The 15,266-nt window shown below is 49.2% G+C and overlaps 1 protein-coding gene across 4 annotated transcripts; it reads left to right on the top strand.

Annotated features, from left to right (window-relative positions):
* The first annotated feature begins 886 nt into the window (after positions 1 to 886).
* Positions 887 to 10,183, top strand: LOC123088141 (silicon efflux transporter LSI3). Of its 4 annotated transcripts, XM_044510310.1 has the most exons (5): positions 6,978 to 7,169; positions 7,419 to 7,426; positions 7,669 to 9,134; positions 9,223 to 9,412; positions 9,518 to 10,183. In XM_044510310.1, exons 3-5 carry the CDS (start codon positions 7,890 to 7,892, stop codon positions 9,784 to 9,786), a joined length of 1,704 nt encoding a protein of 567 aa, XP_044366245.1. In that variant the 5' UTR covers positions 6,978 to 7,169; positions 7,419 to 7,426; positions 7,669 to 7,889; the 3' UTR covers positions 9,787 to 10,183. The 4 variants fall into 4 exon arrangements, with proteins under 4 accessions (XP_044366247.1, XP_044366246.1, XP_044366244.1 ...); XM_044510312.1 differs by lacking the exons at positions 6,978 to 7,169; positions 7,419 to 7,426 and adding an exon at positions 887 to 1,188; XM_044510311.1 differs by lacking the exon at positions 7,419 to 7,426 and having other exon boundaries at positions 6,928 to 7,169.
* The last annotated feature ends 5,083 nt before the right edge of the window (positions 10,184 to 15,266 follow it).

Below are 15,266 nucleotides of genomic sequence, written 5' to 3'. Positions count from 1 at the left end.
GGACCGGACCGGACAGATGATGAGATCGGTTTTGGTTGGAGGATCGCCATCGCAGCGGCTCTCTTCTTCTTCCGCCCGCCGTACGACGTCATTCGCACGTCAACCAGTCGGTCGCGCGGGTCCGGCCCCGTCCTCTCTGCTGGATATGATACGCATCGATCGATCGATCCTCTGCCCGCATGCCGCCTTTCTAAGCTATATTGCATTCCATGGTTCAAGCATATGGAAACGTACAGTTCTTAAGGCGCCATTGATTTTGGTGATGCAACCTGTAGCCGACCCTCTCCTGTCCCGGTTTGTCAATCATGCATCTAATCCATAGCATCATCCATCCATCTGCAGGATCGTTTATTTGCTCGGTCAGCGAGTGGCTATCTTCGTCTCGATCGATCGGTCTCCACCAGACATGCAGTTAGTACACGTAATCATGCAGTTAGGTAAACTGTGCCTGCTTAGGGCTTAATGGATGCCATGGACTTCCTTACCATGCACACACACATGTCTGGCCGTCTGGGCTCTGGGTCTCTCCCTCTCCCACGCACACACAAGACGGATCGGAAGGAGGGATATGACGGGTGGATACGGACGGCGATTGAGAGCGACGAGGCAACAGTCTTCCAGGGGGGTCGAAAGGGATCGGGTTCAGACTGGCCAGGAGGGAGGGATATGCATGCAGCAGGCACCTTTTTTGCTGCGCCGTCGCCGTCGCCATTAGAGGCCGGTGTCCGTACCCCCCCCCCCCCCCCCCCCCCCCCCCAGCCCTGCTCGGTCGATGCAGGCACAACAGTTGGGTTGGTCTCAAAGTCCCACGTCGTCCCGCCGGTCGGCCCCGCTTATTTATACCTCCCCGGCCGGCCGGCGTCTGATTCACTTCACCATCCAAAGCATCCGGCCAGGCCGTCCCCGCCGTGCCCGCCCTCGTATATACGCAGCTGAGGTGAACCCAGCGCCGCTGAGCTCCCCGCCCGCGCGCGCATTGCACGGACTGATCTATCTTCCACCGCCCCCGGCCGGCCGCCCGACCACACCGACTTGGCAGAAGCAGCAATCCTGCCGGGCCGGGGATCAATCTCTGGTGTATCTTTGGGGTTGGGACGGAAGGCGACCCGGCCAAGAGGTCGAGGAGCCACCGTGCCGGAGCGAGCTGCCACCGGCCGCGTGAGGCGTCGTCGATCGACCAGGCATTTCGTAAGTTTCCCTGCATGCGCCGTCCTGATCTGGTTTCTTTGTTTCGCTGCTTGCTTTGCTCGAGTCTTGGTGACACCGATCGTCGATCGATTCCGTCAGGCATTCAGCTGCCAGCTGCATCCCTATTTCCTTCGTTGTATCTTTTCTTTTTTTGCGGGGGTTGTATGTGATGTGATTATATGGTCTGATATAATTGTCCGGCGAGACGAGCGATACGCTGCTAATACTCGCTGTGACCATTATATAGCACCGCGAGGCAACAAGAACGTGGATACCCACTGGACTGGTGTGGGCTGGCCTAGAAGGATTGTGGCGTGGCCTGGGCCAGCCCAAAGTAGGCCCGTGAGGGGATGTATGCTAACCTGAGAATTGTGTCTCAAAAAAAAAACCTGAGAATTGACCCACCCTGCTCACGAAGAGCAAACTGAATACGTGGCTGTTTCTAAAAAAAGAGAGAAAAATATACTTTTTGTCCCTCAATTCTTGGCGGAGTCTAGATTTGGTCCCTCGACTTCAAAACCGAACAACTTGCACCCTTAACTTCTGAAACCGGACAAGATTCATCCTGGTCACGGTTTTGACCGGTTTGGGTGACGTCCCACCCTAGTTTTGACCGTTCCGACTCAAATTTGCCTAGATTTTCCAAGTCCACGTAATGTTTTCAAATTCGTTTACTTTTTTCAAATACATGATGCTTTTTAAAATTTGTGTACTTTTTTAAATCCACGTACTTTTGAAAACCTGCGTACTTTTGAAAAGTACATAAATGTTAAGAAATCACGGATTTGAAAAAAGTACGCGAATTTTAGAGCAGTTCGCTGATTTGAAAAACGTGTGTTTATTTTTGAAAAAAAATACGCGACCTTGAAAAAAGTACGCGGAGTTGAAAAGTGTATGTGAATTTCAAAAAGTTCACGGATATAAAAAGATTACAGGAATATGAGTGAGCACAGGTCAAAACTGAGGTGAGTAAAGACCAAAACCGGTCAAAACCGAGTCCAGGGACGAACTTTGTCCGGTTTTGATAGTTGGGGATTTAAGTTGTCCGGTTTTAAAGTTGAGGAACCAAATCTATACTTCACCAAAAGTTAAGAGACGTAAAGTATACTTTTCTGAAAAAAAGAAATAATAAGTAGGTACATAATCAGCAAGAAATACATGGCACGACAAGCATAAACATAATCAGCTATCCATCGGGAGTGAGACCGGTCTTCGACTCTTTATTATATTGTAAACCAAAACCACGAGATCTTAAGTATCCTTTTTTTTATTTAGGTGGGGACGTAGGTTGATTCCTTTTGCTGGCGAACCCACAGGAATGCCGTACTTCCTCTGCAAAACAGCAGGGTGGACCGTCGACGTGGCTGTATCTTGCACCACCGAAACAAAACAACCAAAATTCGTGTGAAACACGAGACGTTGGTAGTTGTCCGTTTCGCGCTTAATCCGCGGGGTTTAAAAAAACGGATGGCGTCGGCCACCCGTCCAGCCCGGAAGCGCGACAGCTTGACAGGCAGACGCCAATCCCCGAACGAAATTGACAAAATAATATGCTAGACTTTTCTTTCAGCTCGCTTGGCATGTTCTCTGCAGCAGCTTGGCACTTTTACGGCGAGCGGTTGGCTTTCCGGCGCAAAGCGACGGCGAGGAAAGATCCAGCGTGATCTTGTCCTGCCACACACAACACACGGGTGCAAAAGTCGAGTTTCCTTTTCCTTCTGCCTCGGTAATCGGACGGCTGGATACGGCTGCGTGGAAGGGATCCCACGGCGGCCGGCCGGCCGGCGGCGTGAAGACGTGTGTGCACGGCCGCACGGCCGCACGGGAGATGTTATTTGTTGGTGGATTGTCCAGCTCGTACGCGCGATGTCGTCATGCCCACGCACCCGACTGCTTATCAGAGTTCGGAGACAGATTTACACACAAGGATTTTGCTCCCCGCGAAAAGGAAAAGAAAAGGGGGGGATTTTGCTCTGTCTCTGAGCGCTACTGTTATTTGTTCTCCTATAATCGAAAGCAAATCGCTGCGACATGACTTGGAAACGAATCATATCGCGAGACCAAAAAAGAATCACGACACTGTAATAAATTTTAATAATTTTCTAATAATAGCTGCAGTAATACGAATCTCTCTTTGCTTGCAATTAGGCAAGGAAGACGCGGACACGTGGCTGGTTTGCCCCTTTTCTGCTGAAAAGGAGCTCGCCACGATAATTTTATGCATCAAACATTGTTTCTAGATGGTCGGAATATATTCTGATAAGACATTGCTTGTCTAGAGTTTTCACTGCCGACCTAGTTTGAATCATTATTATTGGGTGGTGGGACCCTTAGCATAACATGCATGAATGCACTGGTGATTTCAACCATAATTGAACCCGGACGAAGCAACTTGGCCTGGAGTCCCTACCTCGATCAAGAAAAAAAAATTAATGGTTTCAAAAAGCTTCTTATTTATTTTTTTTTGAGGAAAAAAAAGCTTCTTATTTCTCATGAGTCTGATCCTGGGATTAAACAGATTTTCTTTGGGCTAATTTTTTCGCCGAAGTGTTTTAAAAGGTTCACAGATTGTGAGTCTGCTTCGACAGTGCGTAAACCTGCAGCTGTAAAATGTCTGTAGCAACTTCTCCCCCCCAAAAAAATGTCTGTACCAACTACTGTATCGTACAGTACGTGTGTCCAAACGGACAGTAGAGCAAAGACTTGGACACGGAAGCGCTGGTGGGAACCGAGAAATATATTTTTTGGACAATTTTGTGGGAACCGGAGTCCCCCACGTTTGGTGCCGCTTTTGTCAAAAATCTCTCATGCAGTGGGCCCGGACATCATCACTTCCCCCATGCCAAAAGCTCTCCCACTGCCAAGCTTTGTGCTCTTGGCAGTCCGTTAGCTGCACTTTCTTCCGATGCTAGCATTAGCACCAGATTACTCGATCGCCATTGGTCGGCAATGCAATTGGTTAGCGCGACGAGGTCGTGACATCTGAGCTCAGCACAGCACTCCGTGGACGTGGATCAGGCCAGCCACATCGGAGGCAGTGCTACTGTACTACCCACACAGTGTGTGCGCGCGCGCGTGGATGGATCTGAGGACCACGCAGACGCAGGCCGTGACGAGACAAGAAATGGTGGGCTCTGGAGCAGCCCACAGCCCATGGCATGAGCACTGTAGCGTCCCAATCTCATCTCTCTTCCCCTTTCCTTTTTTTTTTGAAAACCACCTCATATATTAATTAACCAACAGAGTTATTACAATCACTCATTACAAAATTCATCACACAGGCCGGAACATCATTAACAGGAATACCGTCTGACCTATTATCAAAACTATACTTAGCAATAAGATGAGCCACCACATTGGCTGATCGGTTAATCTTTGAAATTTTGACCATAGGTAGCATCTTGGAGATACTCATTGCTTCCTTCTTCAAATCAAATAGCGCTGACCTGTCAAAACTATCCTTTGCAAGAGACGCAGCAACAAGCACACAGTCAGTCTCAAAACTGTCCTTTCCTTTTTGAACTGGCACTGCAGTGACCGCCGAGCAGCAGTAGTCTCCATGACCGAAGCCTCCCGCGATTATTGTCGAACCAACAACAGCAGAACGGACGGTGGAGATGGCGAATCAGCGAGCAGCGCACGCGTTTTCGCGTCCTTTTCGTGAGCGCATACATACAATACATACGCGGGTTGGGTTTCCCTGCTCCCCAAGCTCAACGGGTTTCTTGGATGCGAAGAAACGGCGCCATCAGCATCAGGGAATCGCTGGCGGCATCAGCTGCTGGCCCGCCACGCGCAAACGTTAATCATCATTCAAATCCATCCAAAGGCAAGGGATCACGGCTCCTTCGTGGCTGGCTACCCGGCTGCCCGGCGAATCACATGCGTTAGCCCGATTGATGACATGCGGAATTGCTAAGACCGCCCTCTTTGAGCAACCCGTGTGTAGTCCTCATGCCATCCTTAGGTTTTTCGAAATGATACAAGAACAAACATGGATAACAAAAAAATAAGATTATAGACCATTTCTTGAATATACAGTGGAGTGCAATTGGGTACATGACTCTATCACTAAATCGAAATACAGATACAGAATATTCTTATTTGGTATAAATATGTTAAGTTATGCATTCTAGAAAGAGAAAAAACATGTTGAGTTATTCAACTACCTATTTTTCGTTTTTTTTTACAAAGCCGTCTCCTATACTCCATTGTGTTCTTTCATTTTTCCGTGCTGCCCTCATGGTGCCACCACGGTAAACTTGGTCCCGGTAGTTTTTACATATGAATACTTCAAATTGTCCGAGGTTTTACTTTGAAAATGGCCAACTTCATCCTGAAATTACCATTATAAATATGTCATTTGGTGATCACCGTGGCACACGCGTCGTCGACTTTGCTTTGTCATGCTAAAAGACAAAAACGAATCGTGTCAAGCCAGGGGTGGTCTACTTTCTTTATTTCCTTCATTTTCACACAAAAACCAAAACCTCTTGTGCAACCCTCAAGTAACTGGCAAAACTTTTTATTTTGTGGTGATACGAGTAGGTTTTCGCTTCCTAGCATTGACAAAAGGAACAAAGATATCCTGCAAATTTTAGGGAATCAACCAGGTATATAACAAAGGTCAGAGTAAGTTTATATGTTTCGCGTTCGTTGATTCTTTTGTGTTGCCCTCGTGGCATCACCGTGACAAACTTAGGCTCAATGGCTCTTATATAAATGCTTCAATACATCCGAGGTTTTTTGCTTTCAAGAGGCTAACTTCAACCCGAAATTACCACTATAAATATGTGATTTGGTGGTTGTCGTGCCACACGCGTCGTCCACTTTGCTTTGTCACGCTAAAATTCAAAATGAATCGTGTCGAGTCAGGGGTGGTCTTAATTAGTTTCTTTATTTCCTTCGTTTTTCTTAGCAAAACAAGATCCACTTGTGCGACCATCAAGAAACCGACAGCACTATTTTTTGGTGGTGATACGGGTAGGTTTTACAGTTTTCCTCTTTCTATCATAGTCAAAAGGAACAATCTACCCAACAATTTTCAGGGAATCAACCAAATACATAACAAAAGTCGGACCGGGTATACTTTTACCTCTCATGTGAAAAGAGGAGATAAGAGGGAGCACGTTAAATAAACCTCTTAATATAATCTGAAAAACAAATCAAACAGATATTTCCCTCTTTCTGGGAACATCCGACAGTTGGAGTAACAAGGCTAAATTTAGTATGGGTGTGTGTAGGGCACACCCAGATGTGCTCTAGTTATTGCACATCTAAGTGAGTGAATCAAGTATGAAGAGGAAAAGTAAAAAGTAAAAAAAAACATCCACACGAATCTCAACGTAAAATCAATGACTTATAACTTAGATGTGCAATACTTATGGCACATCTAGATATGCTTTAGCAAAACTGATTTAGTATTTGTAAAGAAACATGGCTGAAGAAACAATCTACTGAATTAATCCACTTTTAGTACTCCCCTCCGTCCGTCCCATAATATAAGAGCGTTTTTTACATTAGTATCCAAAAGTTTCTTTAACACAATTTTTTTTATGTCTGAATGTGTGGTCCGTTGAACCAGCTAAAAAAAGGGTGTGGGCGAAGCCTATACCGAAACACGTGGCACATGGCTGCTGGTTGACTCAAAACATGGAGGCACCACCCGGTGTGTGCATAACAAAATGCTGATCCGTTTCTCAAAAAAAAAAGGTGATCCTAGGAGGAGCCTCAATTCATTCATCGTCGTCGGCGGTGGGGCCCGACCGGGGTCGCCTCATCCACGAAAGCTGACCGCCGCTCTCATGGTGGTGGCCGCGGCCCCTCGCCTTTATTTATAGCCGGCCCCTCCTCGCTTTATTCTCGCCTCCACTTACAGACCGCCTCCACTTCTCCACCGCTCCTCCTCCTCCTCGATCTCGCCGCAGCAGAGAGCACCGCACTGTGGACTATCCTCCTCCACGCCCCTACTCCGGTCCGAGGTCAGCAATCGATCCCCAACCCGAGTTCAATTTCATAGATTTCTCTCAGGAAACCAGTCTATCTAGAACGCAAGATCCCGTGTCCCGTGCGTGCGTGCGTGCGTGCGTGTTCTTGGCACCACTTCACGGACGGATCCGTGACGGTCCCAATCCATTTGGAATTTGGGTCCCGAGCATGTCTAGAACAGAGCTCGAGATCTAGTTTGGATGTGTAGGGTTGTTGATCTTGTCTCGCTTGGATTGTTGCAGGACACAACGTGAGTAGGCGCGGTGGTGCTCTGCTTCTGCTTCTGCTTGATTGATTGTTGCTATCCATTCCATCCCATATGCGCTGTGCCTGTCCCCGGTTTTCGCTAATCCGCCCGTTTTTTGTGTTCCCCCGGCCAAAATCAAACTCGTTTCGTCCACAGCAGGATCTTTGCTTTCCTTTCTGCTCACTGATCATACCTTCTTTAGCCTCCGGATTTAAAGCTCTTCTTTTGTTGCTCGGATTTTGCAGGATATTCTTGAGCTTAGCTGCGCGTGCATGGAGAGATTGCCGTCGCTGCTGCCGATCGACTCCAGCAGCTGGATCGCTCCTGCGATTAACCTAGTCTGACTTGGCCGCCCGGGGATAACTTGCTGTTCGCTCTACTGTTCTTGAGTTTAGCTGCGACAGGTTCTTCATCTTGTTCCAAGTGCAGAGTAGCTAGCTAGCTAGCTAGTGGAATTCATTCCAAGATGGTGCTGGCGCACACGTCCAAGGTGGTGCTGGGATGCGTGGCGTTCGGCATCTTCTGGGTGCTGGCGGTGTTCCCCAGCGTGCCCTTCATGCCGGTGGGCCGCACCGCCGGCTCGCTGCTGGGCGCCATGCTCATGGTGCTCTTCCGCGTGATCTCCCCGGAGGACGCGTACGCGGCCATCGACCTCCCCATCATCGGCCTCCTCTTCGGCACCATGGTGGTGTCCATCTTCCTGGAGCGCGCCGACATGTTCAAGTACCTCGGCAACCTGCTCCAGTGGAAGAGCCGCGGCCCCAAGGACCTGCTCTTCCGCGTCTGCATCGTCTCCGCCATCGCCTCCGCGCTCTTCACCAACGACACCTGCTGCGTCGTCCTCACCGAGTTCATCCTCAAGGTCGCGCGCCAGAACAACCTCCCGCCCCAGCCGTTTCTCCTCGCCCTCGCCACCAGCTCCAACATCGGCTCCGCCGCAACGCCCATCGGCAACCCGCAGAACCTCGTCATCGCCGTCGAGAGCGGCATCTCCTTCGGCCAGTTCCTCCTCGGCGTCTTCCCGGCCATGATCGTCGGCGTGCTCACCAACGCCGCCATCCTCCTCTGCTACTTCTGGCGGTACCTCGCCGTCGAGCCGGCCGACCAGGAGCGCGGCGGCGTCGTCTCCACGGGGCCCGAGCTCGTCGGCGACGACGAGGTCACCTCGCACCGCTTCACGCCCGCCAGGATGTCGCACGTCTCCTCGCTCAACCCGGACGACTTCGACTGCGTCAGCGAGCCCATCATCCGGAGCGCCAGCGTCAACGGCGACCTGCGCAGCAGGAGCGTCAACTCCAACTCCAACGCCGCCGCCGACGCCGACATGCAGTTCTCCATCAGGTCCCTCCGCTCCTCCAGCATGTCGCACGAGATGGTGGAGGTCTCCACCGTCCCCGTCCTCGACGGCGCCTCCTCCAGGAAGTTCACCAGGACCGCCAGCCAGCAGAGGAGCGTCATCATCGAGGACGCGCCGCCGTCGTCGCCCACGGACGACGAGGCCGCCGCCAACGGCGACAAGGACAAGGGGGAGCTTCCCGAGGTGGTGGAGAAGAGGTGGAAGGTGCTGGTGTGGAAGACGGCCGTGTACCTCATCACCCTCGGCATGCTCATCGCCCTCCTCATGGGCCTCAACATGTCCTGGACCGCCATCACCGCCGCTCTCGTCCTCCTCGCGCTCGATTTCACCGACGCACAGGCCTGCCTCGAGAAGGTAACCCACCATGAACCATGAGCATGGCCTACTACTCGTGGCTGATCTAGCATGAATGAACAATGATCGATCACCATGGCATTGGCAGGTGTCCTACTCGCTGCTCATCTTCTTCTGCGGGATGTTCATCACCGTGGACGGGTTCAACAAGACCGGCATACCCAACACCATGTGGGAGCTGGTGGAGCCCTACTCGCGGATCGACAGCGCCAGAGGCGTCGCGCTCCTCGGCCTCGTCATCCTCATCCTCTCAAACGTCGCATCAAATGTTCCCACAGGTAACCAATATAAGTACTTCTGAACTTTGGTTCACTCCTGGCAATTGCAAACCGCATGCAGTGCTCTGAACAATACATACTTGTGAACTTTGGTGTTTCATTCAGTTCTGCTGCTGGGGACGAGGGTGGCCGCGTCGGCCGCGGCGATCTCACCGGCGTCGGAGAGGAAGGCATGGCTGATACTGGCGTACGTGAGCACGGTGGCCGGGAACCTGACGCTGCTGGGGTCGGCGGCGAACCTGATTGTGTGCGAGCAGGCGAGGCGCGCGCAGTTCTTCGGCTACAACCTGTCCTTCTGGAGCCACCTCCGGTTCGGGGTGCCGTCCACCATCGTCGTCACCGCCATCGGCCTCCTCATCGTCAGCAGCTACTGAATTCAACCAAGCAAGAAACTAAAAGATGACACTAGTGCCTGCCTTGCGAGGACCATAGCGAAACCCTTTTCTTCTTCAATAATGGAGATTATTACTCATGTAAAATCGATAGGCTTGTCTTGTAACCCGTTTGTGTCTTGTGTATCTCAGAAAAATCAGCGTTGTCATCTTCTCTTGTCGCTAAAGCAGACGGCCGGTAAGGTACGGGTGGCAGACCAAGTAGCCTGCGTTTTCAGATTTCTCAACTTGGAGTTGCAGATACGGTAGGTTCTCGTTGAACTAAGAAATTACTCCTATATTGTAATCTGATTTCAGTTTTGGTGTTTCAGAATGATGAATCAACGTGGTCTGTAATCGTGCCATACTTGCATAGTTTACTTTTACATCCACTTGCATAGTTTGTTTTGTTCACTGCACGACTAAAAAATGGATGTGTTGGTCTAGCAAGAACTCACAACAGAAGTCTGCTGCTGCTGCTGTGTAAGATAATAGTTCTGGTAGTACTCAAGTTGGAAAACAGATTGATCAGGTGGATGCTGCTGCTAGTAATGTGGGTCCTAAATTCATTGGTGCCATCTGCTTCAATTGTGGCCAACCGGGCCACTTTATTGGCATGTGCCAACTTCCTAAAGTCTGCTTCATTTGTAAAACCCCTTGCCACCATATGGATGTTTGCCAAACATGGTATAAGCCAATGCCCACTGCCCAGTACAAGGGTAGTGCTAACAGTGGACCAGGCTTCTTCCATATTGAGGTAGAAGACACGAATGAAAGTGGCTGGTAGAACTTCGGCAAAGCAGGCATTTTTTTTCCTTCTAAATGAAGGCAAAAGATTTGCCTCATCTATTAATTAAGAAGAAAATAGAGTTTGTTACGATCGACCCGAAACAACGACATTGATTATTACTCTTGTGACATGGAAGAAAGGAGATTAGGGAAGAGGTTAGAGGAGGTAGAAGAAGAAGCACATACACAACTTGCATCCCTCCAGCTTCCTCTCGTGCAAGGGGCCCACCCACGTGCGCTTGTTGTGGCTCAACTTGGCCTGGCTCGTTAGAAACTGTCGATATAAGTGTTCCCAGCGAGACATGCCCATAGATGCTTTAAAGTTCGTGCGATGCAGGCCCCACAGTGTATGCGGGCAACCAAATAGGCCGGATTCTTCCCATGCGGGCCTGGTTGGATGGCCGGCTCCCGCATCTCTATCCACAGACTGGTCTGCATTGGTCAGTTGACGGATCCAATGTCTAATTTGGGGGGTCACGGTGGAGATACCCTTACAACCCAAGCCTATCCTCTCCAAACCCTATGAGAGATGAGAGATGATATGTGTGGGCACTGGGTTGCCTCCTCCTCCCTCACTAGTTGTGTTGGTGTGGGAGGTTTCTCCTCCAAAACGGAGTTAAATGCACTGGAGGTCCTAAAAGTTTCGTCGTTGTGTCACTTTAGTCCTATTTCTTTAAAAATGCACCTTTAGGTCCCAATTCTTTCATAAGTGGTTCACCCGAGGTCCTTTTCTTCACTAGCGCTCGCTGACCTGCCCTCATGGCGCTTTGACCCACGCCACGTCGACACAGGGCCCATCCGCCAGGCGAGAAATTTTGCAATAAGCCCCTCCCGATCTATTCCCCTCTCAGTGGCATCCCATCTCCTCTTTCGTGGCTAATCTGGCGACACTAGAGGCGATCGGCGGCGGCGCCGGCGATGATTTCCTGCATGCGGTGGCGATTTCCGCCGTGCGGTGATGAGCGGAGGTGATCTGGAGGGCAATCTGAGCGGGTGCCCGTCAAGATGCCCCCTCTGCGACGGCCAGTGGGCGGTCCTCCTCCCTCTTACGGTAAGAACCCTAATCTTGTCGCTCCTCTGCTCCTATAGTGCTTCTAATCTGCAAGGACTGTGCCATAGTCATAGATTTACTTCGATTTGCACTGTCACATTTAGGATTCCTAAACCGCATGCTCTGATTTGAGGTTAGGATTAGGGTTTCAGTTCTAGATTCCAAAAGACCACTTCTTTTGTAATTTTTTCGCTGCAATACATCAATTGAAATTTGACAAATTGTTTCCATTGTAATGATAGGACCAAATGAAGAAGTGTTTTCTATTGAAATCAATTATGGTGGGCTGTTTTGTGGATTTGGGTCGAACAAGTCTTATATTGATGGGCAAATCGAGTATTTTGATGGATGTGAAGTTGAGACATGGTCTTCACTTTGGATCAATGACTTTCTGCTGCAGCTAGGATATGATATGGCCCAGTGTAATGTTTATTGGCTACTCGCTGGTATGAATTTGGATACAGGACTGCGAATTGTAGACTGGGATACAGACACACTTAGCATGTCTGTTGTTGTTCCGAAGTTTCAGCATTTTCAGCTATATGTTGATCACAAAGAATTAACTGGTAACATAGGCTTTGATGATGTGTGCATCACTGGATCTACAGAGCTTCCACCAGTGCTTAGTGCAACAAAGCATGGTGTTAATTTGCATATCAGGAATAGTCCTAGACTAAAGACCAAAGCTGTGAAGGGCAAGCTAAATGAAGCACATGTGGGCAGCAGCAGTGGGACAAGGGCTGAGATAGATGTACAAAAGGAGAGAACAAATAAGAGAAGAGAAAGAGTGGAAGTGCATGGGCAAGAAACTGATGACAGTAGTAGTGGCTCAGAGTGGGTTGACTCTGACAATGAAGTTCAGAAGGATGATGATGATCTGTTTGTAGAATGGGTTGATGACAAGCATGAGAAGAAAAATAAGAGGAAATCAGAGTGGATTGATGATAATGACTATGATTCAAAAGAATTGGTTGAACTCAAAGATTCAGATGTTGAGGATGTTAAATCTGAAGAAGATCGAAGTTGAAGTGAAGGACAAACATGGACAGAAGAAAAAGAAGAAGAAGGTAAAGCTTAAAAGATTCAGGCCTAAGAACATGAAGGAACTTGATTTCCACATTGGCATGGTGTTTCTACCAGTCATTGAGCTTAGAGGAGCAATACAGGAGTACATTGTGCAGAATAGAGTGCATATCAAATATCTTAAGAATGATAAGCAGAGAGTTAGGGCTCATTGTGTGGAGGGTTGTCCTTGGTATTTGTTTGCTGCACCTGACAGCAGGACAAAGAGCTTTGTGGTGAAGAAATACATTGGAGAACACACATGCTCAAAGGAAAGGAGCTGCAGCAGTTTACTGCAAGATACTTAGCAAATAGATATTTGGAAAAATTCAGGGCAGATGATAAAATGTCTCTTCAGGACTTTGCAAGGATAGTGCGGCTTGATTTCAATATGACCACAATAAGGAGCAAACTTTCAAGAGCAAGAAGGATTGCACTAAAGCAAATAAAAGGAGATGAACTGAAGCAATATGACATGCTATGGGACTATGCAGAAGAAATAAGAACAACTAATCCTGGGAGCAGCATGTTTCTAACAGTTAAGGATGGGAAGTTTGAGAGCCTATACATGTCATTGTATGCTGCCAAAAGAGGGTTTTTAGCTAGTTGTAGACCTGTCATATGCATTGATGGGTGTCACCTAAAGACTAGATATGGGGGAATTATGTTGACTGCTGTTGGAAATGATCCCAATGATTGTATCTTCCCTATTGCCATAGGTGTAGTAGAAGTTAAGGACAAGAACACATGGATGTGGTTTTTGAACACATTAAAAGAGGAACTTCTCATACGCAACACTGCCCCATGGACACTGATGAGTGATAGACAAAATGTATCTTAGTATGTAATGCACACTTCCTTTATTATTTGTGTTCTCATGTGTCTTTTTGGTAATCTAATTGTATTTCTATGTGAATGCAGGGGTTGATCAATGCATTAGAAGTTGTTTTCCCTGATGCTGAACATAGATTTTGTGTAAGGCATCTACATCAGAACTTTGCCAAGAATTGGAAAGGGGATATCCTGAAAAACAAATTGTGGCAAATTGCAAGGGCCACCACTAGGGCAGATTGGCTTGCAAGAATGGTAGAGATGAAAGAGTTGACCCGGGAGGGATATGAGTATTTGGAGGCAATTAATCCTAGTACATGTTGCAAAGCTTATTTCAGAGAACTTCCTAAGTGTGACCTACTTCTCAATAACAATTGTGAAGTTTTCAATAGGTCAGTTATCCTCTGCCTTTAATTATTTGAATGATCTCTCTACTTGTGAGCTGCTAGATAACTAACATAGTATCACATCATTTACTATGTAGGTATATCCTTGATGCTAGAGAGTTGCCCATTATTACTACGTTAGAAAAGATCAAGGATCAGTTGACTACTAGATATTATAGCAAAAACAAGGAGGCAGATGTAACGCCCCGTATGTAACTTGCCATATTTGTATTCCAACTCTTGCCATTTTCGGCTCTAAGTTATGATATTACCTCGTGGTTGGGGTTTTGTCTTCGTTTTGCATTTTGTCCATGTCATGCATCTCATATCATGTTATCATGTGCATCGCATTTGCATACGTGTTCGTCTCATGCATCCGAGCATTTTTTTTTCGTTGTCCGTTTTGCATTCCGGCACTCCTACGTCTTCCGGCGCCCCCTTTTGCATCTTTTCATGAGCGGGTGTTAAACATTCTTGGAGTGGACCAAGATTTTCCAAGCGGCCTTGGTACACCACCCGTAGACCGTCTGTCAAGTTTCGTGCCATTTAGAGTTCGTTTGATACTCCAACGGTTAACCAGGGAACCGTGAAGGCGTCGTGTGTGTTGCAGCCCAACACCCCTCCAAAATGGTCCAAAACCCATCTAAACCCCCTCCATCCTCTCGGCCGTTTGATCACGATCGCGTGGCCGAAAACCGCACCTCATTTGGACTCTCCTAGCTCCCTCTACCTATAAATATGTGCACCCCTCCTTCATTTTCGGGTCCCAAGCCCTAGTTTTCTTCCCCGCCGCCGCCGGACGTTTCTCCCCCCATCGGCCGGACGTGTCCGCTCCCTCTCCACCGCCACGTGTCGTTTTCCTATTCGCCGGGGCAGCCGCGCCCACTTCACCCGCGCGGCCGCCAGCCGGGGCCCAGGTGGGGCCCTCCCGGCCTGGACGCCGCCCGCCGAAGCCAGCCGCCTTCCCGCACCGGCCCCACCGCCCGAGCCTCGCCCGCTGCTCGCCGCCGCCAGGCCTCCGCCGTGCCGCCCTCGCCGGCGTGCCACCGCGCCTCGCCGCCCACCGCCCCGCTCCGCCGGTCGTCGCCGCGCGCCGCGCCGCTGCTCCGCCCGAGGAGCGCCGGACGCCAAGTCCCACTCCGGCCGCCGTCCCCTACAGCTCCGGCGCCCATCTCCTCAAACCCCGGCGAGAAATCCGGCGATCCTCGGGAACCGTGCGCCAGATCTGGATCGGGTCAAGACCTAGGGTTGACCCCGAGATATTTCTTAGTCATTTTTCTGCATATTTTATAGCTCTGTTCATTGCATCATAACTCATCATCCGTTGCTCCGTTTTGCGCGTGTAATATATCAAAATGTTCGTT

This window comes from Triticum aestivum, chromosome 4A, assembly GCF_018294505.1.
Source record: "Triticum aestivum cultivar Chinese Spring chromosome 4A, IWGSC CS RefSeq v2.1, whole genome shotgun sequence".
Classification (NCBI taxonomy): Eukaryota; Viridiplantae; Streptophyta; class Magnoliopsida; order Poales; family Poaceae; genus Triticum; species Triticum aestivum.
The sequence above is the reverse complement of the archived record's forward strand: the minus strand, read 5'-3'. Positions and strand labels throughout refer to the sequence as shown.

Coding starts and splice junctions, on each gene's coding strand:
- LOC123088141 (XM_044510312.1), top strand. CDS start 7,890: ATGGTGCTGGCGCACACGTCCAAGGTGGTGCTGGGATGCGTGGCGTTC. Junction 9,135..9,222: donor CACAGGCCTGCCTCGAGAAG/GTAACCCACCAT, acceptor TGGCATTGGCAG/GTGTCCTACTCGCTGCTCAT. Junction 9,413..9,517: donor CGCATCAAATGTTCCCACAG/GTAACCAATATA, acceptor TGTTTCATTCAG/TTCTGCTGCTGGGGACGAGG.